Source organism: Schistocerca serialis, chromosome 1 (genome assembly GCF_023864345.2).
Source record: "Schistocerca serialis cubense isolate TAMUIC-IGC-003099 chromosome 1, iqSchSeri2.2, whole genome shotgun sequence".
Taxonomy (NCBI): domain Eukaryota; kingdom Metazoa; phylum Arthropoda; class Insecta; order Orthoptera; family Acrididae; genus Schistocerca; species Schistocerca serialis.
In genome coordinates, this window is record NC_064638.1 from 93,852,423 (window position 1) to 93,869,084 (window position 16,662).

Here is a 16,662-nt window from a genome sequence, read left to right on the forward strand (position 1 = left end):
ATGAAGCTCAGTTCAGTATGTTTTACTTTCAGAAATCTCATTGTGTTCACCTTAAAATTAGTACTTACTTATTGTGCATGTTTTTGTGTTCTTTTGGTTTATGGCATTGCATCAGAAGTAAATAAAGTGTTTATACTGGGTGATTCGGTGGTGATGATACAAACTATCAGGGATGACAGAGAAGAGTAATGTATAAATTTGAGGTAAGGGACCATGGTCTGGAAATAACAGAGCTAAAAGTTATAAGCGAAAATCATTGTAATACCTCTGACAGTGGAATATGTGTGTCATTAATGTTGTTAGGATTGTGGTGTAGGTAACTTTCTGAGGAGGTGATAATATGAAAAATGGGCTCTAAAATGCATACCTAAGAAGAGCTGTGAGCACTTGTTCATGTTTGATACAGTGAAACACGTCTCTTCTGTCGAACAAGTGCTCTCAATTCTTAGGGTACATGTTTTACAGTCTGTATTTATCAGACTTTCTTTTGTTGTTTTGGTCCATACTACCACCTGAAACTTGCCTGCCCTAAAATCGTAGCAACAGCAGTACTGGTACATGTATTCCACTGGCAGAGGTATCAGAACAATTTGTAACTTTTGACTTGGATGTTGCCAGACCAGGGTCCCTTACCTCAAAGTCATACATTTAGCCTTCTCCATCAACACTGAAGTTTGTAATATCATCAAGGAATCACCTTGTATATTTAATACTGTTTCCTGTCAGTAGTTGGCAAGTTAAATCATGAATTGATTTTTACGGGAAGGAATGCAGAAATTTTGGAAGCTTGTGTTCTGAGACAATCATATCACATGCTGCTACAAGAAAAAAGTGTGCAGGAAACTGAATTGGTTACTAAATCTCTGTAAAGACTTATGATGGAATGATGAAATATCAAATTGACTCACAGGAGTCAGTGTACCAGAAATTAATTCTGTTGTGTCATTTGTGTAGTGTGTCTCCCAGATCCAGCGACTTCCCAGAAAAATTGAAATTCCCCTTAGTAAAACCATTTTATAAAAAATGGCGAATAAGATAATGTTCACACAGACCAGTGCCATGCTATCTGTGTTGATTGCTTCTGAGAAGGTCTTGTGGAAGATAGTAGTAACACATCTCAGTACATGTAATTGATCAGACTTGTAGGCTCTGATAACCTTGCTTTGAGTGCCTGTACACCCCAAAAACAACAACGCACTTGTAGTCTGGGTGCAAGAAAAAGGGAGTCTACAGTAAATATTATTTCTTTCCTGTGTGAGGCACAGTAAAGTGAAGAATATCTTCTTTCATTTGACAAGTGTGCAGACTCAAACGGACCATGACATGCAGCTGGCACCAAGACTGGAGAGACTGGTGCACTCGGCAAAGGGAGCTCCGTATTGAAGGACTGCAGATGGTCGGTGTTCAGTCACACAGCAATTCCCGATGTAGGCTCCTGTAGGTTGGCAAGCAGTAATCTATGTAGCCAAGTCGTGGATGAATACAAGAACCAGCACTTGGAGCCACGTGACTGGCCACAGTGATGTAGTGCAAGTACTGGCAGTGTGGTGAAGCTCCTGCCACAGGAACTGTGGTGAAAGCTGGAGTCTCGAAGGAAAACAATTATGTATGTTTATGTGTATGGAAGATTGTTGTCCTGTTTTCACCAAATTTGAAGTTAGTGGGCGAGGAAGGCAACCACCTGTGGTACACAGCTGCATAAGTGGTAGTTGGATCGCAAACACTAGTCATACAATATAATTAGAGCCATAAACACTCCTCCTCTGGATCACGGGGTCCCAGGTTCGATTCCTGGCCGGGTTGGGGTTTTTCTCCACCCAGGGTCTGGGTGTTTGTGTTGTCTACATCATCTCATCATCATTCAGAAAGTGCTGAGACTGTAAACGGAAAGATAAATGCAGACTTTGCAAACAACAAATAGAAACAGTAGATCACATCACAAGCAGATGTACAATACTAGCAAATACAGAATACCCCAGAAGACGTGACAATGTAGCAAAAATAATACATCATCAACTTGCCATACAACATAAACTAACAAAACAACACGTTCCCACATACAAGTATGCACCACAAAATGTACTGGAGAATGATGAATACAAATTATACTGGAACAGAACCATTATAACAGATAAAACACCACCACATGACAAACCTGACATCATACTCACCAATAAAAAGAAGAAATTAACACAACTAATCGAAATATCCATACCCAATACAACAAATATACAGAAGAAAACAGGAGAAAAAATTGAAAAATACATCCAACTGGCTAAGGAAGTCAAGGACATGTGGCATCAGGATAAAGTTGACATTATACCGATTATACTATCAACTACAGGAGTCATACCACACAATATCCACCAGTACATCAACGCAATACAGCTACATCCAAACATATATATACAACTACAGAAATTCGTAATTATTGATACATGTTCAATTACCCGAAAGTTCCTAAATGCAATGTAATGTAAACCATACAGTTAAAAGAAAGTCACACTTGATCAAGTCTGCGTCACTTTCCATTTTTAACCAGACGTAATGTCTGAGAAAGGAAAGAAATAATAATAATAATTCCCATGGAGGCCCGGGAAAAGAATGGGCTTCCGGTATGTTCTGTCAGTCGTAAAAGGCGACGAAAAGAACAAACCACTAATAGGGCTAACCCCCCTTTTAGTGTGATTAGTTGGTTCAGGACAGAACTAAAGAAGCCTCGGACAAGCGCCGTCATGGTCGGGGACGACGCTTGAACCCTATGCCCGCCCACAATGGTAACGACACTGCTAGCCAACTGGAAAATGATTCGAATCCAAATAGAGGTGTTTTGCAGGATATGCTTCCTGCAACCACCCTAGAAGGAAAACAAAGACAGAGGATGAGATGGTCAGATGAAGTTAATCAACACCTCATGTTCTGTTATTACCAAGCAACAAACCTAGGAACCAACACAACTGGATACAGATCACAAGTATACACAACATTTATTACCTGATACCCAGAATTAAAATTTTTAACAGAACGACGACTAGCTGATCAGATCGGTGTAATAATCAAAAATAACAGGATACCCCAGTCAGAATTAGAAAACATCAAACAACAAGTACAACAAATACTGGAACAAAATAATGTGCAATCAGAAAAAAGAAGAAAATACAGTAATGGACTCAAATATCCCAGAGCAAACAAACAAAGAACAACACGCATCAATTAAACAGTCAGAGGAAAACGAAATCTTAAGACAGTCACCAGAACAAGCACAAATAGAACACGAAGTGACACACATGTTAGATATAGAAGAATAATTTCAGCTGACATATATAGAATACAAAGACACAAATACAGACATTAGACCATTCTTGCATAGACCACCAAATAACCTACAAGTCGAAACAACTATCAACACAATCATACACAACAAAATAAATGAAAATACAACTATGGAAGAGTTACAACTACTGATTTTTATAGGAGCACTCACCACACTAAATATGCACACTAGGCAGAGATCAGAACCAACCAACATACAGAAGAAACCCACAAAACCAGCATGGCAACACAGGCTACAGATCAGAATAGAAAAACTGAGAAAAGACATCGGACAGCTAACACAATTTATAAGAAATGAAACGTAAGAAAAAAAACAAAAAAGGTTAGGTAAAATCTCACAACAAGAAGTGATAGAGCAATTAGATGAAAAGAAGCAGAAATTACAAGCATTGGCCAAACGACTTAGAAGATACAAAAAAAGTGAAAATAGAAGGAAACAAAACCAAACATTCAACACAAACCAAAAGAAATTTTACCAGACAATAGATAACACACACTTTAAAAAGGCAATCCACCAAACATAACAGACATGGAACACTTCTGGAGCAACATATGGTGAAACCCGGTACAACATAACAGGCATGCACGGTGGATACAAGCAGAAACAGATACATACAAGATGATACCACAAATGCCTGAAGTGATAATTTTGCAACATGAAGTCACCCAAGCAATTAATTCTACTCACAATTGGAAAGTCCCTGGAAAAGATAAAATAGCAAATTTCTGGCTAAAGAAATTCACGTCAATACATTCACATCTAACTAAATTATTTAACAGTTACATTGCAGACCCATACACATCCCCTGATACACTTACACATGGAATAACTTATCTGAAACCTAAAGATCAAGCAGACACAGCAAACCCAGCTAAATATCGCCCCATAACATGCCTACCAACAATATACAAAATATTAACTTCAGTCATTACACAGAAATTAATGACACATACAACACAGAACAAAATTATAAATGAAGAACAAAAAGCCTGTTGCAAAGGAGCACGAGGATGTAAAGAGCAACTGATAATAGATGCAGAGGTGACATATCAAGCTAAAACTAACCAAAGGTCGCTACACTATGCATACATTGATTACCAAAAAGCTTTTGATAGTGTACCCCACCCATGGTCACTACAAATATTGGAAATATACAAAGTAGATCCTAAATTGATAAAGTTCCTAAACAAAGTAATGAAAAATTGGAAAACCACACTTAATATCCAAACAAATTCAAATAATATCACATCACAGCCAATACAGATTAAGTGTGGAATATACCAAGGAGACTCATTAAGTCCTTTCTGGTTCTGCCTTGCTCTGAACCCACTATCCAACATGCTAAATAATTCAAATTATGGATACAATATTACTGGAACATACCCACACAAAATCACACATCTGCTATACATGGATTACATGGATGATCACACTAGTTTTAACTACTGGCAGCAACAAATCAACAACTCAATCAATTACTAAAGATAACAGAAGTATTCAGAAATGATATAAATATGGCTTTTGGAACAGACAAATGTAAGAAAAATAGCATAGTCAAGGGAAAACACACTAAACAAGAAGATTACATATTGGATAACCAAAGTGACTGCATAGAAGCGATGGAAAAAACAAATGCCTATAAATATCTAGGATACAGACAAAAAATAGGAATAGATAATACAAATATTAAAGGAGAACTAAAAGAAAAACATAGACAAAGACTAACAAAAATACTGAAAACAGAACTGACAGCAAGAAACAAGACAAAAGCTATAAATACTTATGCTATACCAATATTGACCTACTCATTTGGAGTAGTGAAATACAGTAACACAGACCTAGAAGCACTCAATACACTTACACGATCACAATGCCACAAATATAGAATACATCACATACATTCAGCAACAGACAGATTCACATTAAGCAGAAAGGAAAGAGGAAGGGGATTTATCGACATAAAAAACCTACATTATGGACAGGCAGACAATTCATGAAAATTCTTTATAGAACGAGCAGAAACTAACAAAATACAGAAAGCAATCACTCATATAAATACATCAGCTACACCACTGCAATTTCATAACCACATCTACAACCCTTTAGATCACATAACATCAACAGATACGAAGAAAGTAAATTGGAAAAAGAAAACACTACATGGCAAGCACCCGTATCATCTAACACAGCCACACATCGATCAAGACGCATCCAACACATGGCTAAGAAAAGGCAATATATACAGTGAGACGGAAGGATTCATGATTGCAATACAGGATCAAACAATAAACACCAGATATTACAGCAAGCATATTATTAAAGATCCCAATACCACAACAGATAAATGCAGACTTTGCAAACAACAAATAGAAACAGTAGACCACATCACAAGTGGATGTACAATACTAGCAAATACAGAATACCCCAGAAGACATGACAATGTAGCAAAAATAATACATCAACAGCTTGCCTTACAACATAAACTTATAAAACAACATGTTCCCACATACAAGTATGCACCACAAAATGTACTAGAGAATGATGAATACAAATTATACTGGAACAGAACCATTATAACAGATAAAACAACACCACATAACAAACCTGACATCATACTCACCAATAAAAAGAAGAAATTAACACAACTAATCGAAATATCCATACCCAATACAAAAAATATACGGAAGAAAACAGGAGAAAAAATTGAAAAATACATCCAACTGGCTGAGGAAGTAGAGGACATGTGGCATCAGGATAAAGTTGACATCATACCAATTATACTATCAACTACAGGAGTCATACAACACAATATCCACCAGTACATCAATGCAATACAGCTACATCCAAACTTATATATACAACTACGGAAATGTGTAATTATTGACACTTGTTCAATTACCCGAAAGTTCCTAAATGCAATGTAACATATACCGTACAGTTAGAAGGAAGTCATGTTGATCAAGGTCCGCGTCACCTTCCATTTTTAACCAGACGTAACGTCTGAGACAGGAAAGAGAAATAATAATAATAATACAAATGATCTTAGCCTGCCAAATTCAATTACTTGTAGATATCTCAGAGCAATAGCATAAATGCAGAGTAAAAAAGGAACCACATACTTCACTAAATGTGAAAAATATTTGGTGATAACTTAATTAATGGATTCAGAATGAGATTTTCACTCTGCAGCGGAGTGTGCGCTGATATGAAACTTCCTGGCAGATTAAAACTGTGTGCCCGACCGAGACTCGAACTCGGGACCTGTGCCTTTCACGGGCAAGTGCTCTACCATCTGAGCTACCGAAGCACGACTCACGCCCGGTACTCACAGCTTTACTTCTGCCAGTACCTCGTCTCCTACCTTCCAAACTTTTAATTAATGGATTGTATATCTATACCTTTATTTGTCCTCAAGTCCCTGCATTATTTGTGACCGGCATTTCAGTAGAATGCTCTTTGCAACAGCACTGGATTGTGGCTGTAGAAACATTTACAAAATCATGTTATGTTACTGGGTGAGGTAGATTTGTGAAGCTGCTGTGCGCAGCCCACTGCAACTGTCAGGGATCAACTTAAACCGAGGCAGTTGTAATTTGATGAGTTCACACAAAATGTTTTAGAAAATCCAAACAATATGAATTGCTAAGAACTTCAATATATATATTACAATTTCCTCTCTTATCACTTCCTGCAATATTTTGAAAAGTTTTTTATGATTAGTCTGTGAATGTTGTCCTGACACCCTTGCTTACTGAAGAAATAAGAAATGGAGAACTAAGATAGCCAACAAAGCAGACAAAGAAGCATGTGAGCATGTGGAGGAGGCATTGTAAATCATGTGCTATTGCTTAGCGCACTATTGTCTCATTTTCGGACAGAAGGATGATACTTCAGTGGAAAATGATAACCAAGACACTGCAGTCAATAAAATTGACCAACCAGGTTGGGGAAACTCATGTCAGCCAAAGCAAACAGTGCTATCTCTGGTAAGAATAGGACACCATCCGTTGACACAGTTCCCTCTTCTGGAAAAATGATACACCAATATGTGAAACTCCTGTAAATATCACCAACATATTGCTGGTGGAACAGCGACCAACGCAGTACTGAAAAGTATATGTTTGTGTCAACAGTCAAAATTTATTTATTTTTACTACTGTTTACTGGTTTTGGTACACCATATGATCCTCGGGTCATCCTATGATCAAAAAATACAATTACATAGTTAGAACAGTAATGCAACAGCAATTTACAATAATATTATTCTTTATGAGAGCAAACACATGGTACATAGTGAATCTTAAAATGTATAGGTAGACTTACCCCTGGCATCTAGTAGTCACAGCTACTTCCCAAGTCGGTGTGTCAAATACTTGAAAAAAAGTTCAGTGTTGAGCTTTAAACAGATTAAATTGTGGTCAGCAATGATAAGAGTGCTGCTATGTACAGAATTTGTTTTATTTATTGTTCTTATTTTTCGTGCCTCTTCAAAAATGTCGGTGTTAAAGATATCAAAAAATGGCATAAAATTTGAAAATAAAAAATTACGTATCAAAATAGTCTCCATTGTAACAAAAGATTAACAGCAAAACCACAGCTGTGTTTAGCCAAGTTTATATTTTACCATTGTATACAGTTTATCCTACCGTAGAACGTCTATCTGACAATGAATCTTTAAATTAAGCAAGTGTCGATGTAATAAAAGCATTACATTATAAAAATATGAAATTAATTTTTATTGAGAAGAAATCAAATGTGCAAAAGGAATAATGATATAGTATGACTACATATTACTTTGCAACTGTCGCTGACAATCTTTGGTCGCATCTCCAGATTGTTTGTCCAAGAAATGACCATGTGCACACAGGGGCATGGGGAAGGCACACTGCAGCACAGCTTAGAGCCCCCACACACACATGGTCATTGCTTGGACAAACATGAAACTGGAGATGTCACCAAAGATTATCAATTGATGGTTGCAAAGTAGTACACAGCCACACAATGCATATTCCCTCTGAATGCCTGATTTATTTTCATTAAAAATTAATTTTCTATTTTTATTGTATAATGATATTATTCTGATGGTGCTCACTTAATTTACAGGTTCACTGTCAGAACAGTGTGTTATAATAGTATAAACTGCTTGTAATGGTAAAACATAAAGTTGGCAAAATACATTTGCAATTTTGCCTGTGATGTGGTGTTATAGTGGAGACTATGTTGTTATGTGATTTCTTATTTTCAATTTTTATGCTGTTTTTTGATATATTTTACATTGTGACTTTTAAAAGAGGTAAAAAAGAATAATAAATAAAATATATTCTGAAAGCTCAACATTGACCTTTTTTTTTTAGTATTTGACATGCGTACTTGGGAAGCAAGCACACTGACTGTGTACCCACGGCAAGAGGCTACCTGTACATTTTAAGGTTCCCTTTAAACCACATGTTAGCTGTCATAAAGGATAATATTTTTGTAAATTGCTCTTGCACTATGTAATAATATTTTTTGATCATAGGATGGCCTGAGGATGGTACTGTGTACTGAAACTAATAGGCAGTGGGCAAAACAAATAAATTGTGACTGTAGATACAAACATATACATTTTAAGTTGTGTAATTTAGTTTGTGGTACTACTTATTTTAACTATATACTTCATATGTTGACACAACAGCAACACTCACGTTGACAGGAAATCTGTCTACCATCCTAGCTGACAAAAGCAACATTGTAACACATATTTCAGAATTTGAAGTCATTGAGCTAGTGATATCCTCTCTCTGAATTGATGGCCAGCCATCCACATATGACAGGTTGTTCTAGCTGTTATAGTCAGCTAATTCTTGTTCCATTAACAAACATCACAAGCCAGGACCAGTACAGTCCCCCCCCCCCCCCCCCCCCCCCTCCCCCAAATATAAAGTCACCAATGTAAATGGAGACACTAATTGTCTCATGAATTTTTTGTTCTACCTTTAACCATTTATTCAAAGATAAGTAACCTGCTAATCATTCTGCCTCATTTGTTAAGAAAAATTTCATGAACCATAGTAATGAAGCTTTTAGATACATTGAAATTCTAGCACTAATTAACCACTCAGTATGATGTGGACATTTTAAGTGTCGTGGCTCATTGTGCATTAGGAAATATGTTGACGTGTTTGGGAGTTGATTTAATAAATGGCAAGGTAAATGTTTAATTGAATTGTATCAGCTACAAACCACAATCTCTGTCAACATAGGCTGACACTGTGAAAAAAATTGCTGATCTGTGTTACTGAAGAATCAGCAGCTGACTTAGTTCAAACATGAAATTTCTATGTTAATATCCAAGAAGAGTACTGATGACTGTGCTGTGTTAAGAATCTGAAGTCCATCCTCATTGTCATCACCACCATGATCTTTACTATCTGCATTGTTTCAGAGAAATTACTTTTTGTGTACACCTCTATGTTGATTTCATGTCGCAATATAGCAGTTAACATTAAATTTATCATAATTCTGCAAGTAAAGTAACAATAAATTATGCCTCGGTGAATCATGTGTCTGACAGTTCTGTCTCTTATTTCAGGATTTTTCTCTGGAGTATTCAATGTCAGTAGCTTCCACGGTTTTGCACAATGAGTTATGGAAGAACATCAGAAGATTTTAACACGTCAGTGGGCGAATTAGCCATCCTGATGAATGATACTTTTACTTGCTGCCTAAGGAACTATGAAGCATTACTTCCTTACCTTGAGAAAAAGGAAACAAAACCTAAAATATATCACAAATTAGTGCACATTAATATACTGTTGAACAAGTTAAATGAAGAGCTTGTAGGACTTAGAGTTGACTATGTAACAGTGGAGTCATATGAACCAAAAAGGGAGACTTTCCTGACTGAACAAGGTAGGAAGAGAGGAATGTTTGATGTGTCCAAGGTAGACAGACATGAGACCAAAAGTATAAAAACAGAAGCACCATTTTCCAGTAGTACTAAAAATTCCATTGCATCATCCTTGGAGACTGGAAAAAGCATGCAGTCAGAGAATTTGGTATCAGTGGATACTAAAGAAACTAGATATACACAGGAACAGAAGTCAGATAATCATGGTACGAAAAACATAAAAACAGAACTACAAAACTCAAATGAAGTCGAAGATTTACTTGTAATTCCCATTGGTAATGGTGAAATACCTGCAGGTCAAACATTATTTGATGCCACGAGTAATGGAATGACTGTTTATTATGCTGGTGACGAGGAAGGTGAACCTGTAGCAGGTAGACATTGGGGGGGCAATGCTTATGATAAACCTGCTGATATAATAACTCAAAGGGAAAATAATGAATGTGTTTCATTACAAAAGGTAGAAACTGTGTCTAGTGCACAAGAGAAAAATGATATAGGTGACAAAGTAAAGAAAAATACTCCAGATTTTCCTATCATAAGTGAGAAAGATAGTTTACATGGTCATAGTTCAGAGGAACTGTGTAATTCAGAAGATAAATTACATGGCATCATGAGGCACAAGGGTGGAAGATATAAGTGTATATTGTGTGATCGTGAACTTATCAATTACCAGGCAGTACTTGGTCATGTGACAGGAAAGAAGCATAAATTGAAACAAAAAACTGCCATGAACAACAGTTCTGAAGTTTCAAATAATTCAGAATCTTCTTCTGCTGTTTGCTGCTCAATTGCTGATACTTTTGCTATTGTAGAGGACAGACACCAGGTAATATCAATGAAACATGCAGTCAGATTAGATGATATGTGGGAATATTTTGATGCAACATTTCACATTAACAAACAAATTTTCAGTATTCATTCAGGGCAATTGATATGCTACCTTTGCAATGAACGGATAGGGAAATACGTGCTTCATGTGAAGAAACACATTTCTAGTGTTAGGCATCTTCATAGGATAAGAATTTTAAAAAAAATTGAACTTAAAAATAAATCATCAAATAAACAATTATTGGATGTACCAGGCATTCTGAAGAACATTATTCCCACAACTCAGTTTAGTTTGGAAAACAAAGGCTTTTTTTGTAGTGTGTGTGACTGCTTTTGTGAAAATGAAATAGTATTATGTCATATGACAGGTTTCAGCCATTGGAAGAAAGTTAGACGAAATGAAATGATCAATGGAGCATTAACAACCACAACAATATAACAATGTTGAAACAGAAGTTTTGTTTGTATTTGATTACAATATTACAACTGCAATATACACTGAAGTGGATCACACATGTGGCCAGCATGAAAGCTATATTACACTAGGAGTAAAAGGACAAAGATGTACACACATGGTGAGTGAGCTTGAGAGTACGAAGATATTATACACTGAGTTGATGTTGTGGTCAGTAAAATGTGTACACACATTGTGTACATCCAACAACTATGCTGGCTATGCAAGTGTATCATAGCAGTGTGTATTGTAGATATTTTTTTTTTTTTTTTTTTTTTTTTTTTTTTTTTTTTTTTTTTTTTGCGAACTTGTGTGTGTGTGTGTGTGTGTGTGTGTGTGTGTGTGTGTGTGTGTGTGTGTGTGTGCGTGTGTGTGTGTGTGTGTGAGAGAGAGAGAGAGAGAGAGAGAGAGAGATATCATCAAACTTGTAAAAATGGTAGTACGAAAACATTAAAAATGTCTATGCTAGAAGTATTTCCTTTCTTTGGATCAAAGAATGCTGCTTTCTTTTTAAAGCATGAGGATAATTTCTTATTAAATTTATGTAAGTTAAAAAGCATTTTTCATTGCAGTTACACTTTGCATCAGAGAGAATCATACACAAAATAATTTTCTATTAGGTTTCAATAAATTTCTCAAAATATATACATGCACTTTAATCTAATTTCATAGCTAAAATAAATGATAAATTCAAAGAACCTTAGTTGATGTGGTGTATTGTTAATGAAAGTAATTGAAGTAATATATTTATTTTTAAAAAGAACAGTAGATTATATAGTAATGTTCCATAGCTTAAACTTATTCACAGTTTATTTGTTGGTTTACACCTTAGAAGTTCGAGTTATCAGTGAAAAAATTGAGCCTATCACTTGTTATGCAAAATTTCAATTTGTGATGGAATTGAGAACAAACTCGTGCATTTCCTGTTAGCTGTGAGAAGTCTCTCACATTTCTTGTCTTTTGTGTTGGTGAATGCCAAAAATCCCAGTTTACACAAATGTGGGAGAAAAAATGCACCATGATATTAACTGCTTTCACTGCTGTTATTGCATTCTCTTTCTTCACTAATATCCAAAACTTGGTAAGCAGTGGTTTACCTACCATATTCCAGCTGAAGCATTCGGTCTGTCTGGAGTTCTGCGAGCTGCTTGTCTTCCTTCAATGAAAGGTCAATGGTGGATTCTGGAGACAGCATATAAGGACTGCACCCAGTCTCATTTGTTGACAGTGATTGAGGGAAAATATTGCACTGCTTTATTTTCAAGAACCATGAGGTAATTTAAAATGAGTTCATTGGTTATGCCACCTTGTAGAACTACCCCGAAAGTGAGAGGAAACATCTTGATATTTTTCTATTTTCCACTTGTAATTTCCATATTTTAAGTTTCAGTGAGTTTATCTCTTGCTTTCACTCCTTCTTTTTCCTTGCGAACTGTGGTTTAGGTAATTGAAATGGCTGAAATTGTTAGCCAAATAGGCTGCCTTTGCACACCACTCCTTGTCCTTTAATTGAGCTGTAAAGTCTGGCTCTTTGAAACTAAAAATATTTGATAGCTCTTTTCTCAGATCAAAAAATCTTTCTGGACCTTACCGTTTGCCAACCGGTGGATTTCATTATGCAGAACCAAAGTGTCATGTCGAGATCCCACTTCATGGTACAATTGTTTGCTGAGTCTTGTCTTAAGAGCCCTAGACTTAATGAAATTTTCACTCTAAAACACTTTTAAGTTATTTTGGAATAGTCTTCACCATCGGAGCCTCACAGTGTATGAATGAATGTGTTAAAGATATGGCCTGGAAATCTTGTTTTAGTCTTGTAACAAATCCTTTGACTCTTCCAGTTATTGCAGGCGCACTGTGTGTGCAAACAGAAAGAGAACTTTTCCAGAACAGCCCATTGTGTTCCAATGTGCTTGATATAGAATCATAAACATCTAAACCACTTGACACTGTAGGCAGTTCAGTATGTAAAAGAAATTGTCCAATGACTGAATCCTCATCAACTTATCTTATTAACTCAGTTAATTTATATTGTTACTTATATCATTTGACACACAGAGCTATAGTGAAAATACACAATCTTCACTTATCTTTTTGTGGACACTGCACTGGATATGTGAAGACATGTTATCAATTTGCAAGAAAATTGTATTGTTTGGCAACGGGACCAAAGCTATTTCCTACTCTGCACCATCACCTAACATCAATTTCACTATTTCCGTACATGCAGGAAAAGTTACGTTCTCTGCAGTATTATGGGGTTGCATTGTCTTGTGCTTTTTTTTAAAAGTCCATAGCATAGGTTGAGCTTGCTTTTCTGCTGATGAAGTTAATTCACCAAAATACTTACCTTTTACAGATAAGTGACGATGTTTGCTATTCAAATGTCTTTTTAGTTTATGAGGGATCATGGGTTCATTCCTTAGTTTTTCTCTGCACACAACACATTCTGGTAAAAGATTGTTATCAGGCAAATGGAAAGTAAATCCAAAGTTAAAATAATTTTCTTGTTACGTACAAAATTTTCCAGTAGCATGCACTGCTTTCATGAGATTTACATTTGGAATTGGTCCTTTCTCACTTTTGTTACTGTTACTTGTTTCTTTCACTGAGTAACAACAACATTTTTTTCCTTTTCATCAGAAACTCATACATACTGAACAATTAACACATTTACCAGACAGTGCATACACGTGTGTAACTAAAAATCAACCTCAAAATATGCCACAACACAGACTGCATTAGGACTGTGGATCTATGGACAACTGATTGGGGGAGACAAGCTGTTCATGCTAGACAGAGGCTTTCATTTTGATGCTGACTCATACATTATCCCTGTCTCACTGTTGCAGACTCCTATGTCTGTGCTGCGGGAACTTACTACATTGTGCCATGAACAAAAAATGTTGAGAACTGCTGGTCTACATCCTCCTCCTCCGCCTCCTCCTCTTCTTTCTGTTAAGCTGTGCCCATCTACACATATAGATCTTGGGATGTATTCCTATACAATCTGCAGAGCATGTCTGTTGTGCAGCCAGGGGTTACCAACCCTTTTCACCCTCATCCCTATTGGATCCAGGAGGTTCTTACTACCACAGTCTTTCTTCTGAAACCCACGACCACTACCACCACTTATTGTCTAGAAAGAAGTATTGTGGAGGTGAGTACCACCTAGCTCCCATAGGGGTGGGGATGAACATGGGTGAGCAACACATGACATCTGACACTGTCCTATGTGTAGTATCGAAATTTATTGTAGGGGGTATAAGTGTGGAAGGGCACAACTGAGCAGAGAGCCCGGGTGAGGAGGAGATGGATAGTGAATAGGCAAGGGTGAGATGGACCAAGAAAGGGAGGAGGGGATGGACAGGGAGAGGTGGGAGGAAGTGATGGACAGAGAAAAGGGAGAAAAAGGAGAGAGAAAGAGAAAAAGGGGGGGGGGGGGGGGAGATATGTGCAGTGAATGTCTCAGTGCTGACAAAGCCCTGGGTAAAGTGTTTATAGTACCAGGTGATCAAAAAGTCAGTATAAATTTGAAAACTGAATAAATCATGGAAAAATGTAGACAGAGAGGTACAAATTGACACACATGCTAGGAATGACATGGGGTTTTATTAGAACAAAAAAAAAAAAAATACAAAAGTTCAAAAAACGTCCGACAGATGGCGCTTCATCTGATCAGAAAAGCAATAATTAGCATAACAGAGTAAGGCAAAGCAAAGATGATGTTCTTTACAGGAAATGCTCAATATGTCCACCATCATCCCTCAACAATAGCTGTAGTCGAGGGATAATGTTGTGAACAGCACTGTAAAGCATGTCCGGAGTTATGGTGAAGCATTGGCATTGGATGTTGTCTTTCAGCATCCCTAGAGATGTCGGTCGATCACGATACACTTGCAACTTCAGGTAACCCCAAAGCCAATAGTCGCATGGACTAAGGTGTGGGGACCTGGGAGGCCAAGCATGACAAAAGTGGCAGTTGAGCACACGATCATCACCAAACAATGCGCGCAAGAGATCTTTCATGTGTCTAGCAATATGGGGTGGAGTGCCATCCTGCATAAACATTGTACGTTCCAGCAGGTGTTTATCAGCCACCAGGCTGGGGATGATGCGATTCTGTAACATATTGGCGTACCTCTCACCCGTCACGGTAGCAGTTACAAAACCAGAATCACGCATTTTTGTTCTAATAAAACCCCATGTCATTCCAAGCATGTGTTTCAATTTTTACCCCTCTATCTACATTATTCCGTGGTTTATTAAGTTTTCAAATTTATACTGACTTTTTGATCACCTGATACAGTGAAGAGAATATCATTTACAATGAACAAGTAATACTACATAAATTTTATCATTTGAGCTATAGCTGTAGATGACAACTGGATTGATGTATGACACTACAAATATGTCTTGTTCACCTGGGAGTCAAGTCCCCTTCATGTGCAGATGTTCAAATACTTCAGTGCAGTTGTATGTCACACTTTGAAAAAATTTCTGTTGTGGAATGACAGACAATGTCATAAAAACTCTATATCATAAAAGCTTTGTGGAAATACCAACAAGTAAACTAAACTGTCGTCCTGTATCTTGGTAATGTTGCAGGAGGACAGTTGCATTATTATTTTAAGCATAAATTATTGTTGCTGAAGCAAAGGCTGTAGAAGGTATATATGTTTATACAGCTTTCAGTACAAAAAGAATAAATGGAGTGCTGCTCCTGAAACACAGTTATCTTTTCACGAGGAGCAGTTATAAATGAGGGAATTACCAATTGATGGCAAATAAAGTGTCACAGCCTATGTGGCAATGTGCTCTAAACCCAGCAGTATACAAAGAGATGTGTTATGATGGAACACTTAATGCATATAACATGCAAAAATTGGTACTTATATGACAGCCGGGTGATTCAAGAAGACATGTATGTGAAAAATTAAAATGAAAGAATAATTTAAATTTTCATCTCAAATTGGTTAAAATGAATAGAAGATGATTACCATATTTTCCTACAACCTATCAACTAGATAGTAGAAGATACGAGTGAACCAGAAAATGAAAAATTGTTTCAACTAGCTAGGGTTGCACTACTTACCACATAAGGATAACTCAACTTCATGTTTTTGTGACAATTAATATAGTTTCAGTTACAAA

The 16,662-nt window shown here is 36.7% G+C and overlaps 1 protein-coding gene across 1 annotated transcript in view; it reads left to right on the forward strand.

The window, feature by feature from the left end:
• The window catches only part of LOC126462572 (uncharacterized), a 34,777-nt gene extending 23,006 nt beyond the window's left edge, over positions 1 to 11,771 (forward strand). The window contains exon 2 of the mRNA XM_050096083.1: positions 9,906 to 11,771. Within this exon, the coding sequence (XP_049952040.1) occupies positions 9,955 to 11,493 (1,539 nt within the window). The 5' untranslated portion in view covers positions 9,906 to 9,954 and the 3' untranslated portion in view covers positions 11,494 to 11,771. The remainder of the gene's footprint in view (positions 1 to 9,905) is intronic.
• Positions 11,772 to 16,662: the final 4,891 nt, after the last annotated feature.